Genomic DNA, 13934 nt, shown 5'->3' on the forward strand with positions numbered 1-13934 from the left:
GAAATACAAAGGAAGAATTTCTTCCTGCCACACAGAGTTAACTGAGCAGGAAGCGTATTCTTTTTAACATGGGGGGATTAGTGTGGGTTTTGTAAAATGAAAGCTAAATTAGCTGCAGCCAAATGTAGAATGTTTTGCAGTTCTGGTACCCTCCAGCACATGGGAAGGGAGAGGACAGCCTGCGCTATTTTAAGGTGTGGAAGAGCACATTTCCAAGAAATTCATCTCACTTCAGTGTCTCGTGTCAGAGGCTGGTCTGTGCTTTGTGATCCCTGGCCATCTGGATGAACACCCCAGTTGTGTGTTCCAGCCCCAGCCCATCAGGCAGCTCCACTCCACAGCTTTCGGGAACGTTCTCCAGTCACATTTGAAACCAACAATTGCACCCCGTAAACGGGGATGCAGTGGCTGCAAGCTAAATTAACAAATCCCTCCATGGTTAGAAGTGCTCGAAAGAGAAATAACCTCCTAAGTGTTGCATTGCTCTGCATCATAATCCTGCCTGCTCGAGGGATGCCTAATTCAGCTCATCGGGGTAAATCTGCTCAGGTCTGTGATTTGCTCCCAGGTGTTTGGGAATACATTTTAACAGAGCTGTGCTCTGCGGAGCCTGTCACACGCAGTGGGTGTTTCTTTCTCGGGCTGTTGGCTCCCTGCTGCATCACACGGACCCTGCTTGACATCCCCTCGCTCTTTCAGCTTCGGGTCATTACCCATCCCAGGGAGGAAGCCCTGTCGGGCAGCCAGCTGCCTGTTAGCATTCCTGAGGAGAGAATTTCCCTGAGGAAGTCTGGTGGAAGAGCAGCTGTGGTGGGGAGGGGTTGTGGAGAGGTGAAACACCTCATGTACTTCTAGTAGATGTGGGAATTTGTGGGGATGGGCTGTGTGGAAGAGGCAGAGTCCCTTCAGCTGCTTTTACCTCTCAACAAAGACATCTCTGTCAGGGCAGGCAGTTGAAGGGAAGAGAGGAGGGAAGCTGGAACCCTGCTGTGTCCAAACTGAGCTGAGACAAAGCACGAGCACACGGAGGGATGGACGACGGCAGAGCAAAGGGAGTTTTGAAAAATAGCGGAAGCAGGGAGACACGGGATGGTCAGCAGGAAAATGAGGCTTCAGGGCTTGTGTGGGGCATCAGGAAGCTGCTGGAGGCGAGGGGATCACACACAAGCGTGTGAGGCCGTGTCCCTGCTTTGCTGAGGCACAGCCACTCTCACCTGAGGCCAGGGGAAGCGGTACTCGTGCTTCACTGGAAGCAGCAGCTGATCCTTGTGCAGGGAACACTCCTCTGAGGGCCTGGAGAGGAGCTCAAGGTGGGGGCAGGTGGAGCTCCCAGCTTGGCACCTGGCACGGATGCTCAGGCTGGCCCGGCGTGGCCCTTGAACCAGGCAGCTCCTGCCAGCTGTCCCTGGTGTCCTGCTGCGCTTCCCAAGCACTCTGTGCATGGCTCAGCTCTCCCAGTTCCTCCAGCGTGGCCTGCTGGAATCGGCCCAGCTGAGGGAGGTGGGGTGGGGAGCCCAGCAATGGCTCACAGAAGCACATCTGGGCTGGCATCAATAAGTTATAAAGGCTTGTCAGCAGACGAATGGCGTTACCTCAGCACGGACCAGGGCCAGGCATTAACTTTTCATGAACGGCAGCCAGGGAAGCAGAACGTGCAAGAATGGGGTGGCAGGAGCCCGAGATGAGGAGGCAGAGGAGCCTGGCTGCCTGCAGGAGAGTTCTGCAGGACCCAGAGGAGCCTGGCTGCCCACAGGAGAGCTCTCCACCACTCCACACTCCCTTCCCCTGAACCGCTCCCACTGCAAAATCCAGCTCCACAGGCTGCACACATCGTGCCAACAAGTACACACCGTGCTCAGCCTGGAGCCCCTGGTTGTTCTGATCCTCCTCCCACATTTAATTTAATGAAAACTAATGGGGGAGACAATTATCCCTGAGGCTGGACTCAGGAGACGTTTCGAGGAGGGAACTTGGCAGTTTCATGGTGATATTTAATAATACCAGTCTGTAACCCTTAAGAACCAACAGTAAGGACTTTTTTATGCCCCACAATAAAAACACAACAGGCAGCAGTGCAGAAGCCTGCTGCTCTGGGCAGGGTCTGGGTCAGCAGGGGTGACCTCAGGGGTCTGGAAGGGCAGGATTTCCTCATCAGCCTCAACCCCTCAGGGGTCACAAAACCAAGTGATGGACAGTGCTCACACTCTACTTTCTGCAAAGCACAGGGGGACGTGATTGCCTGGGCCAAAATCCACACTGGGGCACAGCTGTGGGCCCTGCACACGGACATCTGTGGCATTACCCTGGAAGCAAAACTGCCCAGGCAGCAAAGGGTGCAAACACACGCTGCTCCTCAGGCTGTGCAGGCACGATGGTGGCTCCCAAACCCAGCAGCCTTCCAGTGCATCCTCCCCTCGCCCTTGTGCTCCGGGAGCATCCACAGCCACATGGTGCTCACTGCAGGAATTCCAGCAGTGACCTGGCTGCCAGTGCCAGGTGGGAGCATTCCCCAGGAGCAGCAGAGCTCCAGGATGGCCCACAGCCCCCACAGCCCACACCTGAACATTCCCCTGAGGAGGGAGAGCTCACAGGCAGCCACGTCCTGCCCCAACTAGTCAAAGGTAGAGAACAAGTCTCACACAGCAGCTCCCGGGAGTGTTTCAGACACCTGGCACTTGCAACTACCCATCCAAAGGCCTAAAAATTCCCCATCTTTCCTCCAGCCTCTGATGCTGCCCAATGGGGAATGAGGTTGGGGTGCCTGGGTTTCTCCATCCCCAGCAGCTCCTGGAGCTGTTGTTCCTGCAGTGGTGCACACACCCACCCAGCACGGCAGCTCTTGCCAAGGAGGGGCACAGACTGCACTGCAAGCTCAGTATTTATGTATTTGAAAACAACACTCTTGTGTTCCCCTCCCTTTCTTACCTCCCAGCAGTGCAGAACTCTGGCAAAGGGAAGTAGCAGCACCCAGCTGCTGGCCCAGGGAGCTGCTGCAGGGCAGACCAGCCCCTCCAGCCTCTAATGACCAAAGCCTGGGGAACAGTGTACCAAAAAAACCCCTTTTAGCCCCTAAAACACCCCTCTCTGCCTGCAGCCTGATGGGCTCCATGTGGGGAGGCCAAGGGTCTGGCCAGCACATCCTCAGCCCGGTGTGGACAACACCGACCATTTTCTAGGCTGAATTTTCAAAATGCTTTAAAAAGAAAAATATTCCAAGAAACAAGCAGGCATCGTTAAACCTCCCCTAGGTCCTGAACTGCAGCCAAATGCCTTTGGGATTTTGAATTCTCAGGCTCAGCCAGCCCCCCTAAAGTGCCAGCTTCTCAGCTCTGCAGCACCTCTACTCCTGCACCCCAAATCTGGGGTTTGGTCCTCGATAAAGGTTGGGAAAAAATACCCAACTCCCACCCTATGTCTGGCAGCAAACACCAGAAACAAACTGCAGAGCACCGAAATCAAATGTTTATGTTGATATTTATTACAGCAGGGGGAGGGGGGAGAAGGAGGGGGAACCATTTCATTCAAAAAACCATCCCATACCAATGAAGACAATAATTTAGCTATTCATTTTAAAATACATTAAAACCGGTCCTTTCATTTCCTCACATCAGAACAAAAAAGTTAAAAAAAAAAAAAAGGAAAAAACCCCCAAAACCTGAACGAGATGTAAAGTGGAAAAGGTTAAAAATGACCCCTTGGGGAGCCCCTGGGTATGCAATGCAACCCAAAATCTGCATTAGTTGGAAAATATTAACCTGACTGTAACTATGAGACTGACACTCTCAGAACCCCCCCATCCCACCCACCCCTCCCTCCCCTCCTGACTTTCTACAGGTAAAGCAGAATGAAGATGCCTAGGAAAAAGAAGGCAAACATTAAAAAAAAAATAAAAATTATTCATATTACACACTAAAAAAAAAAGTTGTTTCATCATCTCACGTCTTGCAGTCAGAATAATAAAAACAAGCCAAATGTCCCCCAAAAACATTTCAATGAAGGGGTGCGGAAAAAAGACATCCCTTTAATAAAACATTATCAACAAATATCGTACACAAACTACAATGTATAATAATTTTTTTTTTTTTTCCCCTCTCGGTAATTTTCGAACCAGACTACAAGGTAAGAAAAAACACTGAAACAAGATACAATGCTTTCAATAATCCGCACAAAGGTCAAATCCAAGGGAGAGAATATTTTACAGAATATGATATACATGGAGCAGAAATGGGAGCTGGAGAAAAACCAAGACCAAACTACAGGGTAGTGTCATGTACAGAGATCCCAACCCGCCGCCTTGGCTCGTCCCTTCCTCTCCCACCAGAAGGAAGGGCCTTCGATGCTTGCCATTAATTTTTATTTTCTTATTACAGAGCGAGCCTACAGAATAGCAAGGTTACATTTTAACAACAAGAATTCCTTAAAAAATATCTCCATCCAGTTCCAAATCATAGATAAGTGAAATCCTGACAAGAGCACATCTCTAAAGAAAAGAAACCCCCCCCTGCAAAATACCCCCAAAGCAAATAAAACCCCCAGAAAATCCCAAAGTTAGCTGGAGATCACAGTTTCAAAGTCCCAGGTCAGATTAACCCTTTCTTTTTTTTCAGTGGATTTAAAAAAAAAAAAAATTATTAAAAAAATCAATTTTTGCAGTGAACCAGCTGAAGGACTCTGGGGAAGGGAAGGACAAGAGATTTCTTCTTGTACTCAGAGGGGGGGGAAAGACTAACACAGTGCATGCCACAGTCACAGAGAGCAAGATCACGATTCATTCGAGGATGTGATCCTAGAAGGGGTCACCTGCGTTAACAAGTTTGTAACGAGGTGGTGGAGTCTCTTCCCCAAAGCAGATCTTGTTAACTGGAGGAGGAAGCGTTGTGCTGCAAACGAACAAAAAAAAAAAACCCAAAAAATACAAGGGAAAAAAAAAACCAAAAGAAAAAAAAAGAAAAACAGGCCTTCTGAACGAAAACCACCATTGTAAACTGTCCAGTTTATTTAAAAAAATGACTACAACAGAGACAACATGATTTTATATCTAGACTAGCTTCCTGGTGTCGCACGGCACAAACATACAACAGGTTCGGTTTCTGTCTTTATTTAAAAGAACAAAGCAAAGAGATCGGAGTTGGGTGCTAGAGGCTTCCGTTTGTTTCCAAAAAGAAGTGTCATGTACATATATAAACCCTTCTGCACAAAGAAGGGTCTTGTCATGTCTTGAAATATTTTAAGTTTTGTCCTTCATGTTTTATGGAATAAAAAGTTCAGCCTTTTTATTGCATGAAACTAAACCTGGGGTTTTGGCCCCCGCCACGCGTGTCCCTGCCCATACACCTAGCTTCTTCTTCTTCTTCTTCTTGCATAATTCGTTGAGATCCTCCGAACGGCAGCTGACTCTCTTGATCCTGGAGAGGAGGAGGGGGAGGGAAATCACACACTCATCGTCATGCTGGGGGAATACTGCAAGAGAGACAGAGCCACGGTGAGAAACCAGGCGGGTCAGACCCTTGGACATCCAAGAGAGGGATGCAAAAGGAGGCTGATGACAACTACACAGCAACCTAATTGGATCTAATAAACCAGGAAGAGAGGATATGCTGGAGACTCCCATTTATCAGGGCCTAATCTGTGTTGTAACTTGCTTTTCCGGGAAGAAAATCAGCAGAACAGTATGGGGCGAGATGCAATTTAAAACAAATAATTAACATGCACATGTGTATATGCTGCTAACAGAGGGAGGAAGAGGAGGGATGTCTGCAGCCACCCACAGAGTCTCAAATCGGCCAGGCCAGCACAGCCACCTGTGCACCAGCTCCTCTCCACCTGTGCACCCCCATCCCTCCACCAACCCCAAGCTTCCACCCACTGTCTTATTTCCCCCTGCCCACTTTTCTGTCCTGGGGCACAGGGCACAACCCAAGTCCAAAAGGCACCCACTGTGCCAAGCCCACCCACACCAGTGCTGGGCACCTCGGGGACCGTCCCCCCATCCCCGGGCAGGCACTCACTCACATTGTCATTTTGGAAGGAATGGAGAAAGTTGCCTCCCAGCTCCCCGTCGTCTCTTGGAGTGCCCGGGGGATTGCTAATGCCACTTATGTTGTTTGGAGAATTCTGTGGGAGACAGGAGGGGAGGGGAGGTGGTGAGCAGGTCCCCACATCCCCCCGAAACGCCACGGGGGCAGGACAATGCCGTGGGGCAGGACCCAGCCCTGCCAACCCCAGTCACATTCCCCGTGTCCCCATCCATCAGGGTGACAGCAGCACCCCAGTGGAAAGGGGAGAGCCCACACACCCACCCTCCAACCAACCCCACTTACTTTTGGAAGTCCATCTATGTCTCCTGACCCTGCAGAGAGGAGAGAGAAAATGAGAAGAGCCTTACTGGGCCTGCAGCCATGGCTCCGTGTCCCCCACAGCCCCGCTGATTTCCACCCAAAGACTCTGCTTTGAGCACTGGTGTGATCTGGGGGCTGACCCCAGGATGGGAGCAGGCACTGGGATGCTCTGCCAGTGTCCCCAGGGAATGAAGGACCATCATGGCTCACCTAACGATCCGTTCATGTGATGGGGCTCCATGCCACCCATACCGCCCATGGGGCCGTCAGAGCCGGGGCCCATCGGGAACTGCACAAGAAAAAGGTGACAAAACCAAAAATCAGCCACAGAACAACCCCAAGCAGCTGCCACGGTGGCTCCTGAGCACTGTCCCTGCCCCTGCTATCTCTCTGCAGCAGGGCAAGGGGGGGAGGTATCGTAGAATCACTGAATAGTTGAGGTTGAAAAAGTCCTTTGAGATCACCAAGTCCAACAGTCAACTCAGCACCACCGCTAAACCATACTCTGAAGTGCCAGATCCATGCATTTCTTGGACACTTCTAGGGATGGTGACTCCACCACTGCCCTGGGCAGCACATTCCAGTGCTTGGCAACCCCTTCCATGAAAATAAGTTTTCTGAATATCCAGTCTAAACATTCCCTGGCACAACCTGGGGCTGCATCACCCCTCGAGGCTGCGAGTGTTATGGTCCTGTGGGTTCAGCTAGAAAATGTGGTTGGATGGCAGACCCAGAGCTGCAGCACAGCATTCCAACCAGCATCCCACAGGATTTAAGGTTGCCCATATCCCACAAAACCCAGCACCTCGGCCGGAGCAGCAGGACTGCTGCTCTCTTAATAACCATAAAAAATTAACAAAGTCGCCCAAGAGTTAATCGCTTTTTGATGGTTTGTTTTATTTCTGTTTTGTAACAAATGGCTGAAATCAATTAAACTGCTTTACTCTCAACTGATGAAGTTAATTATGATTTGTTATGGTATCTGATATGTAAATTATTAGAAAGCAGACTTACATTCGATCGACTGCCTGCGGGCGGTACTGGATTAATCATTGTGTAGATGTTGTCACTTGAATTTGTTGAATCTGTGGAACAGTGAAGCCCAGTAAGTTGGGTGATTAATTCATTTCTTAATTAAAACAAACTCATGCCACTTGAACTCATTCTTTTGTATTTTATCACCCAAAATTCCCTCTAACTACCACCATTTTCTGGCTAATTTGTATTTAATGAAGATCCACAAAGTTTTTAATCACAGAAATTCAACTGTGAAAAATAATTCAACTCCTGGCTGGGAAGGGTGGGGAGGTAATTCCTCACCTTCCTGAGCCCCACAGCATCTGAATCCCCGAAACAGGGGGATGTAGGAACATCCCCAAATGCAATCCCGAAGTCAAGAAGCCCATGCCACCCGCTTCCCAGAAAGCCAAAAGCCATAAAAATTGGTCATTAACAATAGGGCAGGGATGGCCCTGGAGAGAGAGAGGTCTCAGGGGGCTCGTACCTGCAGGACTGGGCATGATGGGTGTCCCTGGAGGGCCACCTCCGCCGGGCGGACCCTGTGAAAAGATGTGCAAACATGAGCATTGCCCACCTTTTCCTGTTTTCAAACACCACCCCCAACCCTCAAACCCAGCTGAGTCACCTCCCATGGCACTGATTCCCCCCTGGCACATGAACTCCTGATGGAAGGACAGACAGTTGGGGCAGGAGGACTCACCACGTATGTACCAGGCGATGAAGAAGAGTATGGGATCTGTAGGGATGAGAGAGACAGGTTCAGCCATGGGCTGGATCCCATCAGGGCACAGCTAAGACCCCCAGTGCCCCCTCAGCCTGGCCAGGATGGGAATCCCAGCAGCCTAAGTGAGAGGCAGGGGAACCCCCTCTCATTAGCAGGGCTCAGCTGATGGGGAATGATCCCATTTGCAGGACACTTCCCAGCCAACTCCAAGATACTCACTGAGTTAGCACTGCTGGGGTTCGGCCACGGTCTACCGGCGCCCGGCCCCCTGGGGACAAAATTAAACAGGGGGAAAAAATAAATGTTGTGCTTTTCTGCAGACAGCCCCGAGTCAGTGGGGAAACCTCCCTGCGTGGGGATTGCCTTACATGTTAATTCCAGGCATGCCAGGACCTAGGGAGTTGGGTGGAGGTCTCATGCCGCTGCCATAGTTCTGCAACGATAACCAAGGGTCAGTCTACTGTAACGGGAAGGGTCACCAGAGAGACAAGAGAAAAGGGGAAAAAAGCCAATAAACAAACAAAAAACCAAGCGGGTCTGTGTGGAAAAATGAGCTTTAAAAAAAAAAATAAAAAAAAATAATTAATGATGATGAACATAAGAGGCAATTGTGCTTATGAAAAAAAGCAGGCAGCTGAATATGGATGGGAGCCAGGCTGAGCCCCCAAGTTCCCCCTCCCTTCTCTCTGTGGAGGGAAAACATCCCCCTCCCAGCTCCACAAGACAATTCTGTTCACAGCCCCCAGCGCCAGCAACAGCCTTTTGGATTTTTCCCTTTGTGCAGGAGAAAACAGGGGCAGGAAAAGGAGAAAAGGCACCACTTGGAAGGTTCCGGTTGCAGCGTTAGGATGAGGAAAGGCTGCATGAGCTCCCCCCGAAATGGAGCACTCCTTGCTCCCTGGATGACTGCTGGAATAGGGAATACCAAGCCAGGCTTGTTTTTCTGTTGCTCCCCAGCTCTCTGCTCCATCCCCTGGAGCGGATCTGCAGCCGCGGGGAGTGGGCGAGGGCAGGCAGCCCCCTGGGCCTCCTCTCGTGCCTTATTCCTCCCTGGCTTAGCCTCCAGCTGGGACTGGGAGCCTCAGATCTGCATCCCTCATCTCCTAAAACCAGCTCTAGTACAAAGCCAAGCCCAAGGCAGTGGAGGAAGAGGAATCCCCCGAATGCTGCGCTCCATTTGGTCTGTGCTTTGCTCCGTGCGCCCTCCAGGCGACGTGCAGCCAGATTTAGGTCGCGTTGCCGCTCTTCCCCTCCCACCCCCATCTCTTCTGTAATGCATCTTTTTGGACTGTGTTTCTGCCATTTAAAGGAAAAAAACTGCTACAGCAGGAGGAGGGATGGCTGGCCACCTCCTACACCACAGCCCCTTGGAGTGCTCCAAACTGGATTTTAAGTACAATACTTTAGTGCTGTCAATTTTTACCTGGATTTATGGATACACCAGTGCATGGTGCATTGCTGAGGGCATCACCAAAGTTTGTTTTGAAGAGGCAGAAAAGGGTTTTCCCCAAACAAATTACCAGCAAGTCCTTAATTGATCAAAATTTCAGCCATTTACACTGAATAGCAGCATCAAGCCCCTTGTTTAAATTAAAAAAAAAAAAAGGGGGGGGGGGGGGGGCTCAGCATTTTTAATTGGAGCTGAAAGGCTGGAAAATGAAGCCAGCTGAAAGATGCTCAGGGAGGGAGAGGAGGGAACGCAGCTGTGCCGAGCGACCTGGGCAAGGCACCACCAAAACCCAGAGAGCTACAAACCCTCTTCATATTGGCGCTGGCAACCCCTGTCCTGGCTTCTGCAGAGCTACAAATGGGACTCTTAGAGGGAAAAAGGCAGCGGCAATCAGCTGAAAGGGATGATTCATCACTGCTGTGTAATAAGGAGCTGCTGTCAGGACGCAGGGATGTCCCGGCTGGGTGTTCTGCAGCCCTCTGGAATCGTTTGAGGTTTAGGAAGGTCCCAATGCAAAGCTTAAAGGAAAACAAGCCCTGGGTACACAAGGTGTGAGGGACTGCTGGGTCTGGGTCGGTATTTTTGGTGGCTGCCTGCGCAGGCGCCGATTCCTGGACGGCTGCAGGGAGGCAGCGCCTGCGGGTGCCAGATTGGGAAGCCCAGCGCTTCTCCAGGGAAAGGCTGCTTCTTAAAAAAAAACCCTCCCTAATGTACATACACAGGGAATGGTGGAGTCAAAAATAAAGCTCTGAACATTTCACAACTCCTGCCGGCTCCCAGAGCCGCCGCCATCCCACGCGGCGCTCAGTGCGCGCTCGCCGCTTCCAAGTTTCGCGGCGAGCTCTGGAAGTGGGAAGCAGCCTCCCCCGGGCAAGCCGCCGCCGCTCGCCTTGGCGCAGGCCACGCTTGCAAATGCCTTTGTTTTTTTTTCCTTCTTTTTGGGTGTAATCCTCCAGGAAAGGAGGATTTTAAGCATGGCAGCAGCGCTATGGGAGGGCTGGCCTGTGAAACGATGCTCGCGCAGGTTTTTTTTGTCCCCTGCCCTAGGATGGAGCCCGGGTGCCCGTGGGCATGGCCAAGCACCCCTGAGCAACATCCTCAGGTTGGTGCTAAAGACATGACACAACTCCCTCTTTACACAACATTCACTTATCTCAACAGTCTCCGGGGGGAAAAACAAAACAAAACTCCAGCGCACCCGCTCATCTCCTGACAGACTCTGATCCTCGCGCTACAAACTCCACGTAGGCGACGATGCAGAGAGGATAAACCTCCAACCAAAATATGGTAATCTGGTTTTGAAGTCTCGTAGAAGGAACAAACAGGAGTGAGTCAACAACAAGCCACTCCATAAAGTGAATCAACGGAACGACAGCATATATTAACCCAGATCTGCTTAATTTCAAGAGTTTACTCCCCTTTCCTGAAATAAGAGAGCTCAAGCAGGCAGCAGGAGGGGCAGGTGGAGGGGAACCTCGCAGGGGGAAAGCCTTATTCCCTTTGCTAAAGGGATCTTTGCCATTTCTTTTTATTTATTAATTTCAAATGGAAGCCTCCTTTCCCTTTCCTGCAGTTAGGGTCGTAACTGTTTCCCAGGCAGGCAGTGTAATGCACTCAAAGGCTGCTCCTGAGCGGAGCTAAGTGCCATCCCCTCTGACAGAAGGGCAGGAGGGAGGCTGCAATACCCTTAATGAGCTCTGAAGACCTCACTCCTGTTAAAAGGAGGGATTTCCAGATGCAAGACTAATGTAAAACGCATTAACACTAATGGGGGGACAGGGTGTGGGGGGAAGGGGAACTCCCAGCCCTCTGAGCCCCAGGAGGTTGTTCCCATGGTTTGTAGGATGTGCTTTGGCACGGGGCTTACCTGCGGACCGGGACCCATGGGGCCCATCCCTCGCGGAGGATTCATCCTTTGCATGGGGCCGCCCATGTTAGGGTGCCCTGTTGGGAGGAAAGCAGGGGTGTTACACAGCAACAGCTAATTAGGAACCCCAGTGCCTGGCCCTCCTCTGCTGGCTTTACCTTGCTGTCGCGTGGGATCCATCGAATTGGGCAGCAATGGCTGTGTACCGGGAACAGCGCCCGGGGGCTGTGAAAGCAAGGGAGCGAGATTAAAAAAACAAATCCTGCGTCCCCCTGCATCCCACATCCCACTGCTACAGCCTCCAGGTGTTTGCCTCCCTCATCCTTCTGCAAATCCCTTCTAAACCCCAAACAAGGCGTTTCCCCCTCCCCCCAGGCCAAATGCTGCAGTATTTAGTATTTTAGGAAAGCAGGGGAAAACCCAGGCTGAGCGGGGCTGTGGTGTCAAATCCAGCAGAGAAAGGTGACCAGCAGCATGGCACCCTGGTAAGACACAACACCAGGGCCAAACCAGGCAGCGAGTCTTTGGCTGTGGTGGGGAGATGCTCCATGTGCAGCAGAGCAAGGCTGGGACCCATCCCCGCACAGGCTGAGAGGAAGGCAGATGCTCCCCCTCCCCAAACTCACATTCCACTCGGGCAATGCTGGTATTTAAGCTTCAAAAGCTACTCCAAACAGATAAAGGCGAAAAGAAATGCAGATATTGTCTGCCTGAGGGAAGCAAACTGTAAACAGCTTTGCTATGGAGCTGCCTTTTACTTGGATGCTGACTGTGAGGATCCCAGTGCTGGAGCACAGCACAGGCAGGGCTGTACATGGCTGTGCTGAGGAAGAATCAGCCCAATTCCAAAGTTTTTTGCAGGCTGGAAGCTGGCAACAGGAGGAAGATAAGCCAGGAGGGTTGCAGAGGTGGGTATTTACACTTCTGCTGCCTGACCTTCCTGCCTGCTTATTTATTCCTGTTGTCCCTCAGGGTATGACCATAACCTCACTGAGCTCTGCCTATGTACAAACATGTGTTTTATATGTGGTGTTTGGGGGAAAAAAATGAAATCCTTCTAATTAACTTTACCCACTCCTGGACGCTTGATCCTGATGTGGGAACAGCCTCCTCAAACCAGTGCCCCCTGCCTCTCCTGCCTGCCCAGCTCACTGTGCTCACCTCCAGCAGAGCTTGGGATGAGCTGAGAACCACTGCAAGATGGGGTCCTGTCAAAACTGACCCATGAGGAGGTGCAGTGAATTAATACCTCATTAGATCATCCATCAGTGCCCTGGGTGGAAGGCTCTTCCAGCCATCCGGGTATGGGGGTCCTCCATCAGCCTCTTCTGGGTTTTTCTCAGCTATATCTCAGCTCTCTCAGCATCAGTTAGCAAGATGCAAAGATTCAAGTCTCAAATCCAGTAAGCATAAACCCAGAGCAAGCTGGTACATCCAACTTCCTGACTATCCTGCTCTTTCTGCTAATTAGACCTAGAGAAAAATAACGCTGATAGCCAAAAAAACAAGCTCCCAAGATAATTTTTGAACCTTTGCTGCTCAAAGGTATTACAGGTTTCCTTTAATTTCCCTTTAGTGATAAATAACCTCTGGCTTGGTCATTACCCTAAGGATCTGCATGGCATCATTGGCAAGGAGATGAATTCCCTATCCAAAGGCCACGCATGCGTCCAGGCCGGGCGTGGGGTGGAAGCCTCTGTCTGCATGGCCAGAAACAAACTGCCCTTGTATAAGCTGGGATAAGAGGATAAACCCAACCCAAAAAATTCAGCAGTGACCTGCCCTGCCTGACCCCGCTGCTGATCTAAACGCTCCGTCAACCCAGCAGCAGGATTATCTCCATCACTTTAATTTTCTGCGATTGCAGGGAAAATCCAGCCGGGCAGCGAGCACACAGCATGGCACAGCCCTGCTGGGAACACCACAGCTGGAAAGCAGCACATTCCCCACTGCTCTTTCCACCCTGGATGGGCCCAAACCTCAAAATAAAATTAAACTCTCATCGTTATGTGACACGTAATGCTCCAGCACTAGGAAAAAGGAGGGTGACCAAGGAGGTGATGCTTGCCATCCAAACCCAAGGAGCATCTGCAGGACACCTGGGCCTCATCCCCCTTCTCAAATAACAGCTATGCCTAGGAAATCCAGGATCCCAGTACCTGGTTGCCCATCCTGATGGGGGGCCGGGGACCTCCGGCGTAGCGCGGCGACATGAACGGCTGTGGGGACACAAAAGGGGGTCAGGGCTGAGCTGTGGGGAGGCAGCGCGCTCCCCACGCACGCTGCTTAGCTTTTGGCATTTTTTGGTATATAAATAATACTGCTTTTGGTATTTTTTGGTATTTTTTTTTTTTTTTCTGGAGACATCCTTTTTAAAAAAGTTACGTTTCAAAAGGGGGGGGAAAAAAAAAAGAGAGAAAGGTGTCTGGAGTCCATTTTTTTTAGACATTTTCTCTGTAGGTTTATTGTTTGGGAGCGTGTTTGGCATCGGCAATACTAGGTGAGGCTGTTAAAATTAGTGCATGGGAAACCCTG

The 13934-nt window shown here is 50.8% G+C and overlaps 1 protein-coding gene across 4 annotated transcripts in view; it reads right to left on the reverse strand.

Moving 5' to 3' along the window:
- Nucleotides 1–4973: 4973 nt before the first annotated feature.
- SSBP3 (single stranded DNA binding protein 3) overlaps nt 4974–13934 on the reverse strand; it is a 53826-nt gene continuing 44865 nt past the window's right edge. For 2 of the 4 annotated variants that reach the window (XM_005521190.3, XM_005521187.3), the window contains 12 exons: nt 13559–13618; nt 11558–11624; nt 11400–11476; nt 8451–8515; nt 8302–8350; nt 8059–8094; nt 7843–7897; nt 7353–7423; nt 6549–6627; nt 6321–6349; nt 6013–6114; nt 4974–5460 (listed from right to left, as the gene is read on the reverse strand). In XM_005521190.3, the coding sequence (XP_005521247.2) occupies nt 5431–5460; nt 6013–6114; nt 6321–6349; nt 6549–6627; nt 7353–7423; nt 7843–7897; nt 8059–8094; nt 8302–8350; nt 8451–8515; nt 11400–11476; nt 11558–11624; nt 13559–13618 (720 nt within the window). In that variant the 3' untranslated portion in view covers nt 4974–5430. The remainder of the gene's footprint in view (nt 5461–6012; nt 6115–6320; nt 6350–6548; nt 6628–7352; nt 7424–7842; nt 7898–8058; nt 8095–8301; nt 8351–8450; nt 8516–11399; nt 11477–11557; nt 11625–13558; nt 13619–13934) is intronic. The other 2 variants (XM_088060202.1, XM_005521191.3) reach the window with 2 other exon arrangements.

This window comes from Pseudopodoces humilis, chromosome 10 (genome assembly GCF_049639895.1).
Source record: "Pseudopodoces humilis isolate 2021_Gansu_Grassland_sample_001 chromosome 10, ASM4963989v1, whole genome shotgun sequence".
Taxonomy (NCBI): Eukaryota; Metazoa; Chordata; class Aves; order Passeriformes; family Paridae; genus Pseudopodoces; species Pseudopodoces humilis.